Source organism: Haliotis cracherodii, unplaced genomic scaffold (genome assembly GCF_022045235.1).
Source record: "Haliotis cracherodii isolate W230 unplaced genomic scaffold, xgHalCrac1.p SCAF_9, whole genome shotgun sequence".
Lineage (NCBI taxonomy): Eukaryota > Metazoa > Mollusca > Gastropoda > Lepetellida > Haliotidae > Haliotis > Haliotis cracherodii.
Genome location: NW_027266343.1, coordinates 46,441,088 through 46,456,781, shown reverse-complemented (window position 1 = coordinate 46,456,781; position 15,694 = coordinate 46,441,088). Strand labels below are relative to the sequence as shown.

The 15,694-nt window shown below is 40.3% G+C and overlaps 1 protein-coding gene across 1 annotated transcript in view; it reads left to right on the top strand.

Annotated features, from left to right (window-relative positions):
• LOC139452187 (uncharacterized) overlaps nt 1-14,261 on the top strand; it is a 67,162-nt gene extending 52,901 nt beyond the window's left edge. Inside the window, exons 18-24 of the mRNA XM_071233551.1 lie at nt 185-427; nt 1,439-1,537; nt 1,917-2,098; nt 3,061-3,170; nt 5,560-5,722; nt 6,822-6,958; nt 9,137-14,261. Of these exons, the coding sequence (XP_071089652.1) occupies nt 185-427; nt 1,439-1,537; nt 1,917-2,098; nt 3,061-3,170; nt 5,560-5,722; nt 6,822-6,958; nt 9,137-9,341 (1,139 nt within the window). The 3' untranslated portion in view covers nt 9,342-14,261. The remainder of the gene's footprint in view (nt 1-184; nt 428-1,438; nt 1,538-1,916; nt 2,099-3,060; nt 3,171-5,559; nt 5,723-6,821; nt 6,959-9,136) is intronic.
• The last annotated feature ends 1,433 nt before the right edge of the window (nt 14,262-15,694 follow it).

The following is a 15,694-nucleotide window of genomic DNA, read 5'->3' as shown; positions in this document are numbered from 1 at the left end:
TTCATGTGTACTCTTTATTTTTTAGTGTGAGTACCACTGAAAACAAGTCAGCATGAGCATCCACAATTAGGGTTATTCAGCTAATTGGAACCACATACTCTTTGTAGACTTAAGGACATGTTGAATACTGGTAAGCTGATCATTTAAATAGATGATATTTCTCTGCTTACCTGTGTTGCTTCAGATACAAGGGGCAGTGATGAACAAGAACTGATACAGCCCGCACGGCCCTACACCCCCTTCCCCAAAATCAATCGCTATAGCAACCCTGCGTTTGATGGCACGGATGCTGAGGAACATGACAAGGATGAAGTGGTCAACACGGAGTACTTCCTGCACCGCGTAGAGGAGGGCATCCGCAGCAAAGTACAGGCCTGTGTCATTGGCAAGAAGAACTTTGCTGTTGGCAATGTGTGTTTTGCTAAAGGTGGGTGCGAAAGTTGATGATAGAAGTTGGTGTACAAGTACAGGTTTATGTGCAAGTTGATGTACAAGTTGATGTATGAGTTGATGTACAAGTTGATGTACAAGTTAATGTATGAGTTGATGTACATGTTGATGTACAAGTTGATGTACAAGTTAATGTATGAGTTGATGTACAAGTTGATGTATGAGTTGATGTACAAGTTGATGTACAAGTTGATGTATGAGTTTATGTACAAGTTGATGTACAAGTTGATGTATGAGTTGATGTACAAGTTGATGTATGAGTTTATTGATATTGATACGAGCTTGTTGATATACAAGTTGATGTACAAGTTGATGGACAAGTTGATGTATGAGTTGATGTATGAGTTGATGAACAAGTTGATGTACAAGTTGATCTACAAGTTGATGTATGAGTTGATATACAAGTTGATGTACAAGTTGATGTACAAGTTGATGATGAGTTGATGAACAAGTTGATATACAAGTTGATGTACAAGTTGATGGACAAGTTGATGTATGAGTTGATGTACAAGTTGATGTACAAGTTGATGTATGAGTTGATGAACAAGTTGATGTACAAGTTGATCTACAAGTTGATGTACAAGTTGATGTACAAGTTGATGTATGAGTTGATGTACAAGTTGATGTACAAGTTGATGAACAAGTTGATGTACAAGTTGATGTACAAGTTGATGTACAAGTTGATGGACAAGTTGATGTACGAGTTGATGTACAAGTTGATGTACAAGTTGATGTATGAGTTGATGAACAAGTTGATGTACAAGTTGATATACAAGTTGATGTACAAGTTGATGTACAAGTTGATGGACAAGTTGATGTATGAGTTGATGTACAAGTTGATGTACAAGTCGATGTACAAGTCGATTTACAAGTCAGTTTACAAGTTGATTTACAAGTTAAAGTACAGGAGTTAAATGTAAAGATACTTTCCGACAGGTTGAATGTTCTTTGACCGACATGGTGATGAAGATGTCACACTAATTTGTAGGAACCCATGCCAGGTTAGTAGACGGAGCCTTTACTGCCCGGTCCAAGGTAGAACCCATGGAGAAACTCACCATCAAGATGTTGAAAGAACCCTTGCCAGGTGAGACAAAGTTACACGTCTTTGTTGCAAGGTGAGAAACAAAGTTACAGATCCTTGTTGCCAGGTGACACACAGCTACATGTCTTTGTTGCCAGGTGACACACAGTAACCCGTTCTTGTTGCCAGGTGACACACAGTTACACATCCTTGTTGCCAGGTGACACACCGTAACTCGTTCTTGTTGCCAGTTGAGACACAGTTACGCATCCTTGTTGCCAGGTGACACACAGTTACACTTCCTTGTTGCCAGGTGACACACAGTTACACTTCCTTGTTGCCAGTTGAGACACAGTTACACATCTTTGTTGCCAGGTGAGACAAGGTTACACGTCTTTGTTGCCAATAAACAATATCTGATTGTCATATGTTTGGTCCCCAGAGTCTGGCGTACTCTCCCCACTGTACACAACAGCACTGAGAGAATGTCTCCGCTTCAAACCCTATGATGACGAGTACTTGTTGACCATCAAGGGAATCGGACTGGACAAGAAGCGGTTCTATATTCTTTACCCGTATATGGAGAACCGGACACTCAAAGACCATATTGTAGACACAAAAAGGGTAATGCTAATAAAATATTTTTTCTAAACCAAAGAACCAATATATGCATATGTGTATGGATCTGACAAGTTTTAGGGGGTAAGTATAGGGCTCTGAAGTACTTCTTTCTTGTTTAGCTCTAAATTGTCTCTGGCAATGTCAGTTATTTTTTCCTAAAGATTAGAATTTAGAAACTTTGGCACTTAATGAGCAGATATCTTATTCATCTGTAAATGTTCATGAATAATAGTTTCAATGGATCCATGGCTTAGAGCTATGTCTTCCTCAAGTTCAGCAATGGTAATACATCTATCTGACAGTATAAGTTTTTCTATCTCCTTGATTGAATCTTCATTGATGGAAGTTGAGGGACGTCCAGACCTAGGGTCGTCATCAAGGCCTGTTCTCCAAGCCTAAAACATAGATGCCCAACGCTTAACAGTATCCCCATACACTTGTGACATGCAGTCATGAACTTCTTGGGGAGTACTTTCTCTAAAATAAAAAACTTAATGACTTCTCGGTACTCATTCTTTTCCTATTTTTGTGCCCATTTGAACCCCTATCACGTTCACTAATATACCAACGCCCTCAACAGACCAAATACACTTTCAATGAACTATTCAAACATTGTACCTGTGAAGTTCCGGGTTAGGTCTCCAGCAACCCATGCTTGTCGTAAGAGGTAACTAACGATATCTGTTGGTCAGACTCGCTGACTTGCTTGATGCATGTCATCATATCCCAATCAATGCTCATGATGTCAATTTACAGACCGCCGTCATAAAGCTGGAATATTGCTGAGTTCAGCGTTAAACAACAAAGAAACAAACTCAAACAATGTACTACGTTGACTAGTTCACTTTGTTATGGCCCATAGTTGAAAGTTAGTCAGGCTTTACCAGCTCTCATTGGACAGTGCTCAATAATAACATCAGGAGTAGAGGTACATGTACTGATCTGTGGCCTACCATCCCCTGTAGGACTTCATGCTGCGGCAGCTGCTGGAGTTAGCTGCCCAGGTGTGTGAGGGCATGGACTTCCTGACTAGCAGGGATGTGGTGCACAAAGACCTGGCTGCCAGGAACTGCATGTAAGTAACCGTGGCAACCAGTACTGTATGTAAGTAACCATGGCAACCAGTACTGCATGTAAGTAACTGTGGCAACCTGAGTACTGCATGTAAGTAACCGTGGCAATAAGTACTGCATGTAAGAAACCATTGGCAACCAGTGCTGCATGTAAGTAACTGTGGCAACCAGTACTGCATGTAAGTAACAGTGGCAACCAGTACCACTTGTAAGTAACCGTGGCCACCAGTACCACTTGTTAGTAACCGTGGCAACCAGTGCTGCATGTAGGTAACAGTGGCAACCAGTACTGCATGTAAGTAACTGTGGCAACCAGTACCACTTGTAAATAACCGTAGGCCATCAGTAACACTTGTTAGTAACCATGGCAACCAGTACTGCATGTAAGTAGACCTGGCCAGGGAAATGTATCACACACTGATTGTTTGTAAAGTGTCATGTGAGGTGTCACTCTGATTGTAATGTGTCATGTGAGGTGTCACTCTCTGATTGTAATGTGTCATGTGAGTGTCACTCTCTGATTGTAATGTGTCATGTTAGGTGTCACTCTCTGATTGTAATGTGTCATGTTAGGTGTCACTCTCTGATTGTAATGTGTCATGTGAGGTGTCACACTCTGTTTGTAATGTGTCAAGTGAGGTGTCACTCTGATTGTAATGTGTCAAGTGAGGTGTCACTCTGATTGTAATGTGTCAAGTGAGGTGTCACTCTCTGATTGTAATGTGCCATGTGAGGTGTCACTCTCTGATTGTAATGTGTCATGTGAGGTGTCACTCTCTTATTGTAATGTGTCAAGTGAGGTGTCACTCTCTGATTGTAATGTGTCATGTGAGGTGTCACTCTCTGAGTGCAATGTGTCATGTAAGGTGTCACTCTCTGAGTGCAATGTGTCATGTAAGGTGTCACTCTCTGATTGCAATGTGTCATGTAAGGTGTCACTCCCTGATTGTTATGTGTCATGAGAGGTGTCACTCTCTGTTTGTAATGTGTCATGTGAGGTGTCACTCTCTGATTGTAATGTGTCAAGTGAGGTGTCACTCTCTGATTGTAATGTGCCATGTGAGGTGTCACTCTCTGATTGTAATGTGTCATGTGAGGTGTCACTCTCTGATTGGAATGTGTCAAGTGAGGTGTCACTCTCTGATTGTAATGTGTCATGTGAGGTGTCACTCTCTGATTGTAATGTGCCATGTGAGGTGTCACTCTCTGATTGTAATGTGTCATGTGAGGTGTCACTCTCTGATTGGAATGTGTCAAGTGAGGTGTCACTCTCTGATTGTAATGTGTCATGTGAGGTGTCACTCTCTGAGTGCAATGTGTCATGTAAGGTGTCACTCTCTGATTGTAATGTGTCATGTAAGGTGTCACTCCCTGATTGTTATTTGTCATGAGAGGTGTCACTCTCTGATTGTAATGTGTCATGTGAGGTGTCACTCTCTGAGTGCAATGTGTCATGTAAGGTGTCACTCTCTGATTGCAATGTGTCATGTAAGGTGTCACTCCCTGATTGTTATGTGTCATGAGAGGTGTCACTCTCTGATTGTAATGTGTCATGAGAGGTGTCACTCTCTGATTGTAATGTGTCATGTGAGGTGTCACTCTCTGTTTGCAATGTGTCATGAGAGGTGTCACTCTCTGATTGTAATGTGTCATGTGAGGTGTCACTCTCTGATTGTAATGTGTCATGTGAGGTGTCACTCTCTGATAGTAATGTGTCATGAGAGGTGTCACTCTCTGATTGTAATGTGTCATGTGAGGTGTCACTCTCTGATTGTAATGTGTCATGTGAGGTGTCACTCTCTGATTGTAATGTGTCATGTGAGGTGTCACTCTCTGATTGTAATGTGTCATGAGAGGTGTCACTCTCTGATTGTAATGTGTCAAGTGAGGTGTCACTCTCTGATTGTAATGTGCCATGTGAGGTGTCACTCTCTGATTATTATGAGAGGTGTCACTCTCTTATTGTAATGTGTCAAGTGAGGTGTCACTCTCTGATTGTAATGTGTCATGTGAGGTGTCACTCTCTGATTGTAATGTGTCATGTGAGGTGTCACTCTCTGATTGTAATGTATCAAGTGAGGTGTCACTCTCTGATTGTAATGTGTCATGAGAGGTGTCACTCTCTGATTGTAATGTGTCAAGTGAGGTGTCACTCTCTGATTGTAATGTGTCATGTGAGGTGTCACTCTCTGATTATTATGTGAGGTGTCACTCTCTGATTGTAATGTGTCATGAGATGTATCACTCTCTGATTGTAATGTGTCATGTGAGGTGTCACTCTCTGATTGTAATGTGTCATGTTAGGTGTCACTCTCTGATTATTATGTGTCATGAGAGGTGTCACTCTCTGATTGTAAAGCGTCATGTCTATAACTTGTCATGTCTCCCTAGGTTGGATTCTGGAGGGAGGGTGAAGATCACTGACGCTGCTTTCTCATGGGACTTTTATCCAAATGAATACATGTATGACAACCAGAGAGATCGGTACTTGCCAGTGCGCTGGATGGCACCGGAGAGCCTCAGTACCGGCTTCTATGACGGCAAGTCAGATGTGGTCAGTGCTCTCATATTCCGCATATTTTTTGTTCTGATGATGTTTTGTAGCCTGTGCATGAGTGAGTGAGTAAGTGAGTGAGCTAATGTCAGCAATACTCCATCTATTCCATGGCTGCCTGTCAATAATGGAGTCTGGACCAGGCAACCTAGTGACAAACAAGGATCACACACAATCACAAAACTGTGCCCCTGGTTCTGTCTCCTCAAAAGAACCGCGGGGCTTATTCTAAAGATGCAGATTCTAAAGAGAGAAAGTGAAGAAAATGTATGAAATGTCAATCCTAGACAGAAACTTCACTAAACAAAGCCTATTGTTTAGACGACGTAATGTAATCAATTTGTGACATCATGAACAATAGGTGACATCATATCATATTTTTCTCAATGTCATATGGCTTCAATAGACCAATACACATGTGCAAGTATCAGAAAGTTATTACACATGATCATTCTACCTTTGTAGGTAATATTATTTTGCCGAGGCTAGGGCGTTAACTATAAAGTCCAGTTCCCTCCATTGCCAAACTAGCCTGGAATTCCAGAGTCTTTTGCATAGTCCAATCAAAACCGTTTAATGAACTAGACACTTGGTTTGTAAACACCATGGATTTCGACTTGCAGATTTTGGCCGACTGCAGGATTTGCAAAGCATGTGTACTGCCAACTGGGCATCGACAGATATTTTGCAAATCTTTTCATGTTTATATTTAAGGTGCTCAAGTGATTTGATGCACTTTGTGGGTAAGTTTTATTACAATAGAGATCTTGATTAGTGATCAGATCGTCTTGACTGGGCATCACCATTTTGTTTGAAGCAGAGACCATATCCCGATATTGGTAAATGGTCTCTGTTTGAAGCAAATCCAAGTGATATGAGAGATAGAATCTGATTGGTCAATAGGAGGACATAGAAGGGACATAACTCATAAAAGCCGCTGGTGGTGCTATGATCGAGCCTGGAAATTCCAAGCCTAGTTCGGTAAGGGTGAAACTGGACTATTATAGTCAGTTAACATGGAAAGATGAGGTAATATTTAAATAATGATCTTTTAGACTAAGTATATGCATCCTCTTAAAGCAAGTGGTTTTTGCTGCAGTGGTCATTTGGTGTCCTGATGTGGGAGCTGATGACGCGGGGGCTGCTGCCGTTCCAGGACATCATGGACGAGAAGCTGCAGGACTGCATCCTGGACGGCTACCGACTCGGCAAACCCCAGATGCTCACCGAGGACCTGTACGTGGAGGCCTTGTGGCAATGAGCCCTTGCAATTAGCTGTCCTTTTGTTACACAAGTCTTCTAGCATTTAGACTAGATCTTTCTCTTTAAGGGGGCATGGGTAGCCCAGTTGTCTAAGGCGCCGCGATTCGCCAGAAACCTATGATTGTGGGTTCAAATCCTGGTTCACCCTGATTCTGTTTCTAGGTTTGTGAGCACCATACCCGTGCTCATGGCTTTCACCGATGTGGTAAACGTCTGAGACCTGCATCACTTCGGGCTTTCCTCCCACATTAAGCTGACACGCCGTGATATATCTGGAATACTGTTAAAAGCGCTGTTAAACCCAACTCACTCTTTCTCTTTACAGTCAAGTCCCATTAATTCAACATTGATGGTTGCATATGATTGTGTCGGATTAACGAGTATGTCGGATAAACGAAATTAAGTAGTATCAACGTTTGTGATAAAAAATTGGACAACTGCACGAAAGTAAACGATTGTACGTACTGTATGACTTATACAAAATACTTTATAAAGCATAGTCTGGAATAGAAGTCGCAACTTTGAAACTGGTACGGCAAAGCTTAAGAAAGCTGCTTTCTAAGTTGCTAACATTAACTTCCTGTTAGTCATTTCATTGGTAGGTCATAGTTGGCGAAAGGTTGTTCTGATGTGACCTGTAATGGGATGTCCTTGCAGATAGCGAGAACTTGTATCTGATTTTAATGAGATTGAGGTAATCTAAGCATGTGATTAATCCTGTTTTCTTTGTTTAAAGTATTAATTGGTAAGCAAGTTTATCTCTACAGCCATTGTAATATGCAGCTACAAGCCAATTCGTCTCGTAACAAAAGACGGGTTGTGTACTCGCAGGCAGATGACCATGGAGTACGCTGATCACTGTGTCGGATTAACGAGACTGATAAATGAGTGATTTCGGTAATTCGTTGCAAATTAGGTGTGTTGGAGTCGGAGTGCGAGACTGTCGGATTAACGGGTCTAGATAGTACTGATTTAATCGGTTCCCATCATTAGTGTCGGATAAAGCCGATTGTCTGATTAACGAGTGTCGGATTAACGAGACTTGACTATATATTGTTGCAAGTAGTTATATCTTTAAAAAAAAATCTTCATTCAAATTGTTCACAGTCGCTTGATGGATTTAGACATTATATTTCTTTAAATGTTTAAGAAGCTTCTCCGAAACCATGAGGCCCAGTAGGCTAGAACTATGTGGTGACGTGAAATGGGGTTTAATGTCACTTTCAAGTTAAGACACTTATATATAGCGACGTGCATGTGTGTGTGCATGCATGTGTGACCTCTTATACTTGTCCGGATTAATTAGTGTTTACTAAGCCAACTCAGGTAGCATGCTGCAGTTCAACACGAATACCCGATTCACACATAATATGCTGACCCTCAGCCATCCAATGCCAAGCACCAGGCAGAGAAAGCACAAGTGCCATCTTTTACCAAGTTTTGACACAGCTTGGGATGGAACCCACTGGGCAGGTGCTCTATCCACTACACTATGGTTGGTTGGTTTGTTGTTTTACGCCGCACTCAGCAATATTCCAGCTACATGACAGCGGTCTGTGAATAATTGAGTCTGGACCAGACAATCCAGTGATTAAGATCATGAGCATCGATCCAACCAATTGGGATCGATGATGAGCATCAACCAAGTCAGCAAGCCTGACCACCCAATCCTGTTGGTTGCCTCTTATGTCAAGCATAGTCGCCTTTTACGGCAAGCATGGGTTGCATGGAGGTGGTTACAACCTGGGTGGGGGGATGGAGGGGGAGAACTTGGGATGCATGATGACAGCCACTAGTTTCTGCATCAGCATCAGTTCATTGTTTGAGGAAACTGATGCAGCATTAGAAGTTCAACCCTCTGGCTAAGCCCACAAGCATGGATATGGTGCTGACAGATCAAGGATTACAATCAGGGTGAATATGGAATCCAGAGTATCCAGGCAGAGCTAAGGGATACAACTCTCCACAGCAGGATGCTGTACCCTATGTCAGTAGGCATTCTGGAACCCATTAGCATTTCCCACGAGGGATTCTGGGCCCCAATTATTAATGGTAATGATAAGGAGTGGCAGTGCAGGGGAGTAAGAAATTGTCTTCATGATGATGATGATGATGATGATGATGATGATGATGAACGCTTGTGTCTTACAGATATGAGCTGATGAACTCTTGCTGGCATGTGGAAAATGAACAACGGCCGTCGTTTGTACGAATTCAACAGGAAATCTCATCCTCCATGACAAACAGTCAATCCACAGATGAGAGCCTGTATGTGAACCAAGAAAGCATCGGCAATGTCTACGTCAACAACGATGAGATGCAACAGATCCGCAACACCATCGGCAATTATCGCTAGGCGACTTGATAAGAGAGCTTCATGGGACATTTATATGCAACTTAAGATACATGAAATATGCTCAACCAAAAAAGGAAATGCAATTCCTTTAGGGCTGGGACGAGTCCAAATTTACTACCCGGGTACCCACCACCCTATTACCCGATCCTACCCAGGTACCTGCTGTAGATATTTAGAGATAGGTACAAACTGTCCGATTTGGAAAAGTTTGACCGTAGCCCTGGCAAAAGGTATTTAGATATACGTGTAAAACAATCCGGTCATGCATACACTGAAGTTTACTGCATGAGGTTTTATCTTAATTCAAACATATAAAAGTCAGAAGGAATGGGTGCATTGTCAGAAAGAAATGGGAACATTAGTGACTCTAGTGTAACCATAGAGTTTTAGATAATTTTTGTCTTTCAACAATATGTCACGTGACTAACGACGGGTCCGGGTAGTCCTGTGGGTACCCGGGTCCTACTCAGGACCCACCCGACCCGAGTACCCGAGTTACCCGTCACAGCCCTAAATTCCTTTGCCCTGCAGTTAAGGAACACTGATATCCTCCTTGTTCTTCAGTCTCAGACTGGTATGACAGGGAAGCTTTTTGTTTATTTGTATGTTTGATCTCATTTTAGACTGTTGTCAGTCACCATACCTTGATCACAATATTGATCATATTGATTAGGGATATTGAGGTGTGTTTACTAAGGAAGGAATGTGGACCTGAATATTTGGTTATTTCATTGTCATAGCATTGGTTTGATAGGGAAATTAAAATTTGGTGTTTACTATCTTTACAGCAACAAATTTTCTTTTTAAAGAGAAGATTATCTGTTAGTGTTTCATTTGTTGCAGTCGATCTGTAAACAAAAAATTAAGAAATGAATTTGTATAAATTCCACCATGGTCTATGAGTTTAGAATCGGTTCACAGTGTAGTGTTTCGTTACACCAATATTGTGACCGTAGGTGTCAGGTATGTGATACCCTTCAACCTCAGCCACTTATTCTTACCACTCCTTGGTTCCGGGGATGATGTAGCTCTCTCAAAGTACAAGTCAGATTTGTTGCTCAAAGTCCATTTATTCGAGACAGAAATCTTGAATACTACACACAATAGGTCCTCAGATGTGTTTCTGTAGCCTGACGTATTTATACACAACACATACCTAGGAGATGCATAGAAGAGTCTGCTAGAACTTCTTATCAACTCTAAATTCTAACACTTTTTCTGATCTGTACTTCCAATATACAGAGAGAACCTCCCTGGTCATAAGTGAGTCTCCAGGTCTTCGCTCCACTCTCTGACTAACAAAATAATATCGATGATAATTTCAGCTCCTCCCACTAAAATAATGGTTAACGTCATGCGAAATGAGTTCTAATGCTTATCTCCATAGTAACCAATTTCCCTTTCCTCAAGTGGAAGATTTAGTTTGTGCTATCAATCTCTTCTTGTCTTTAGAAGACAGATTCTTATTTTCAAAATACCGTATTCAGTTCTATTGATGTGATGACAAAGATATTGCTCAAGGGAACATTGTCGTGTAGGCTGCAACAGAAACATTACTTTTTCTAGCTACAGTCCCTCAAAATTAGAAAGCTCTTGGCATGAGACTGAGTTCAACATATGCATCATACGCCGATATTTGTTAATATATTGGCTAGTGAACCATCCCAATTAGCACCCCTTCCGATTGATCACAAGACACAAGACTTATTTGTTCGTGTATAATACGCACCAATGTGTTATATGCACCCTTGATTATGGGCAATTAAATTCTGGAAAATATATCTGTCGTGAATAAGACGCACAGACTTTTCTTTTGTATCATTTCAGGCTGTCAGCATAAAGCACAAAAATTTCGATCTTTCAACTCTGTTTTTTTTCACTAAAATTATAGTCTATTAAGAAACCCCTACTTCTAATTTTGAGAGCGCCCTGGGTGCTTATTACGTCGAATACGGTAATTATTGTAGGTCATATGTACATGTTCTCATAAATTGCGCATGTTTAGTACTTGTGTTATTAACTATCTTAAATGAGATCATATCATTCTTGTGTGATGTTTCGGTGTATATTTTATATTTTTACAAGCTTTAAGGAGTGCTGTTTGTGTTACATTGTCCATATACTAAGTAGCCATGTGTTGATATCAAATATCACGTGTATTGGAATGGTCAATTTGTCATTTGTAATAGCTGATTTTTATAGTCACAAGCATACAGTAAATATTCTGTGCCAAATAAGTTTCAGCAGTAATATGGCTGATGATTCAGAGGTCTTTTCAAAAGCTGAAAAACTATTAGTAAATCTAGAACCTGCAAGAAATAGAAGAAAAAAAATATTTCAACATCAACAAGATCTATCTTATAATTTGCAGTAACTTTGAAATTTGCCATTTTTCTCTTGAGCCAAAAAGGTCCCTCCTACATGAGCCTTGTAGTCTAACTTTTCCTTCCCACTCATACGTGTTGAATGTGGGTATTCAGGATCAACAGGAAAACATACTACTCAACTTTAGATAAGGATTTTGTAACGATTCCCAGAGACAATAATTTATTGAACTGAGAGCCTATGTTGTGATGAAGTTGAAAACGTGCATGACAAACAGTCATAGAGGATATTTCATGTGTCAAGTGAAATATGTTTCTCTCATCGAGTGATCGGGGGCAAAGGAGATATATTCACGAGCGGCCATGAGTGAAAATATCTCCTTTTCCACAGTCATGAGATGAGAGAAACATGATATTCCACGAGACACATGGAATATCCTATTTATCATATACTTTTTGTGTAGTTGTCTACTGGAAAATTAATTATTTAATGACAAATGTAAAACCTTGAAATCTAAATTCTCCCTACCTAACACACAGGGACGGGTCACCACCCCTTGTATTTGCGACTAGAGAAGTAGTTTAGTGTTTGCATAAAAAATATAAACAAAAGTAACAGAAACTATTTAGGGTCGTGAAAATTCTCTATCATACATATAGATATGATTATATACAAAATCAACTTATACAAAAAATATTCGAGACCACTTTTGTAAGCGAAAGAATACATGATGGTCAAGTATAAAAAATTGCGCTGTGCGAAACCAAAATTTAGAGTTTATAATGAAACATTTTCAAGAGAATATCAAACGCCATGGGGCAATATTAACTCCATAAATGACCATCTATCCTTATCTTGCCTTGTCAGTGTGGAACTAACATAAAAGGAATTCAACAGTTTGTGAATGGGTCAGACAGTTACGATAAAGGGAGACAATTTGAGGGGAGGCCACTCTTGCATGACAATAGTTCCGTTAAAGTGTTATGTTCACTGCAGTGAAATATCAATTGTTATGTTCACTGCAATGAAAATATCACTTTTCTCAACTTCAGAAAACTCAGTCTTTCACACCGAAGTATGTAATAAAGTATCATTTAGTCCCCACATGAATATTGAACTGATGAATGTTGAGTAGCAGAATACAGTGGAGTAAGTAGGAGTCACGGCTGTACTTTCCAAGGTGTATTGGTCGATACTCTGAGGAAAGCATGTTGTAACTAACTTAAACCCTTCACATGTGAGGTAACAAATATTTACTTTTTCAATTAAAAAATGTGATGTTTACAAATACACAGCAGACAAAAGTTCATTTAACTATTAAGTGATTCTTCCACCACTCAGCCATAGTGAAACATACATATTCTTTTGACTATTTATTCAAGTCTGGATTCGGTAGAAATCATTGTAAGTGAGTGAGTGAGTGAGTGAGTGAGTGAGTATGGCCGTTTTTAGCAATATTCCGGCAATATCATGGCAGGAGAGACCAGAATTGGGCTTCACACATTGTGCCCATGTCGGGAATCGAACTGGGGTCTTCAGAGTGACGAGCTAACGCTTTAACCACTAGGCTACCCGATGGCCCCAGAAATCATTGTATAAACAAGGATGAAATACTTATTTCCCCTGCCCACATTACATCGGGTTGTGTGCAAGGCAAGAAATTTTGTATGGTTTTCAAGATCTGCTACGGAAATGAGCCCTATTGCCATTTTCAGTCTAAGTCAAAGTCGTTGCTATGGAAACGTGAAAAATATTTGTTTCAAAAATCCCAAGCTATCAAAAGGGAACTGTTTGGATTTACATGTGTGTGGCTTTGTTCTCCTATAACAAACAACAATTCATTTGATCAATTATTTAATAAGTTACAAAGTTACGTTTTGTTTTATTCTGAATGTTATTTTATGTGTTCTTAATGCCATTCTGTTGAATATGTAACCCAAAAAATAACACATGCCTAACACAAGCCTTCCACCTTGCATACAAGATCAGTCTCATCAACTGGTATGTCACTGCATACTCAGTCTGGAGACACCCTCTGACTGGTCCTCCATACAGATAAGAATTGTACCAATCTCTGACTTCTCCTTGCCATAATAGATTGAATCTGTTGATGCATATTTTATCAAAAAACTTTGTAGCATCCATTGTCTCATCATATCATTTAGACATTTGTGTAATCATGTTTGTAATCAAGTTTACCAGAGCATTGTCAGCAGACTAGTTTTGTTTGTTTTCTGTTAAAGCCGCACTCAGCAATATTCCAGACATATGACGGCGGTCTGTAAATAATTGAGTCTGGACCAGACAATCCAGTGATTGACATCATAAACATCGAGCCATGCAGTTGGGATCAATGACATGCATCAACCAAGTCAGCGAGCCTGAACACACGATCCCGTTAATCGTCTCTTTCGACAAACAGTCGCCTTTCCTATCAAGTTTGGGTTGCTGAAGTCCTATTCTACCCTGGATCTTCACGGGTCCTGTGGACTAGTACTTGGGTAGGTGGTGAAGATGTTTGCCTGAGTGCTGTGATGTCCTATGTCCCATATTAACTCTCGCATACTAATGAAGAGGTTTTGTGGAGAAGTTTTCTTGCAGAATTAATATTTATTTTGTACATATATTTTAATAAAGATCTTATTTTCTTGTAAATTTCTTGTTAGTTTCATCTGCCATGAGTGTGTGTATGGTTTTATGCTGCCTAAAGCAATATTCCAGGGCTTTGTTCCCCAAAGCGATCTTAAGCCTATGTAACAGCTATGATCACTTTAGCGCTAACATTGCTTTGAGGAAAAGGCCCTGCAATTTAACAGCAGGGGACAGCAGAAATGTTACATCCATGTTGGGAAAAGAACCTTGGCCTTTGGTGTGTTGAGCTAAAGCTGTTACCACTGGGCTACTCTCCTGCCTCCCAGATATACGAATCTGTGCTGTCCTTGAATAGTGACAACAGAGTGAGTTGTGTGTAGCAATGCTTTGAATAACATCTTAGTTACATTACCACATGCCAGCCTACTGTAGGAAAGTCGGTAGCTATTCATTTGAGAAATTTACCATTTTAGTGGAACCCACAGGGCAAGTAAGGTGTGGACAAACCAAGAATCATCAGGTCAAATCTGGGACTCAAACCCAGACCTGCACATCCTGGCAGGAATAAGAAACACAACTCTGCAAAGCACTACCTTATTGATTGTCAGCAGAGTACCATATTTTCTTGAGTATAGTGCGCATCCGAGTATAATGCGCACCCCCACCTAGCCAAATCAGTATTTTTTTTGAAAAAAATTGAATATTAAGCGCAGAAAAAAATTACACCATACCCCTTCAGCAAATTCCGGTAAACGAACAAGTGATGAGAAACTTGGTCAGTACTAATTTGAAATTAGAGATAAAAAAATCACAAGACATGTTGATTTACCGTTTAAATTGTATTTTTGGTTCTGCTAGGCTAGGGATTAAGATTACCGTGTGTATTTTCTCGTAACTTGAGCCGGAAACAGCAATCAGCTGTACACACGTTTTCTTGGAATCTACCTGTGATTCGGTCAAGACACACCCAATGATATAACTTTACAGGATTTTAATGCAAGTGCAAATGAAGTTGAAAAGCCCAGTCAACACTGTTTCATCTTTAGCACAATGGACCAGGCAATCCAGTGACTGAAAGCATGATCAATGATTCATGCCATCAACACGATCACATATTCCCTCAAGTCACAGAGCCTGACCACTCTATACTTCTTGGTGAGCTCACATGAGAAACAGAGCTTTCTGGGAACCAATTCTACCCTAGAATCCCACAGGGAGTGCAGCACAGGTATTCTTAAATCTTGCAGTGGCCTCAATGGTATGACTAAAGCAGTGGCCTCAATGGTTAGTCATATAAAATTTAAAAAAAAAGATAACTTGTTTTCCTATTGTGTTGGAATGATGAAAAACCTCCTCAATCAAGAAGGCCAGTTGGGATTGACAACAAATGCACTCATCATATCAAATATTTTATTTTCTGTTGGTACTGTACAATT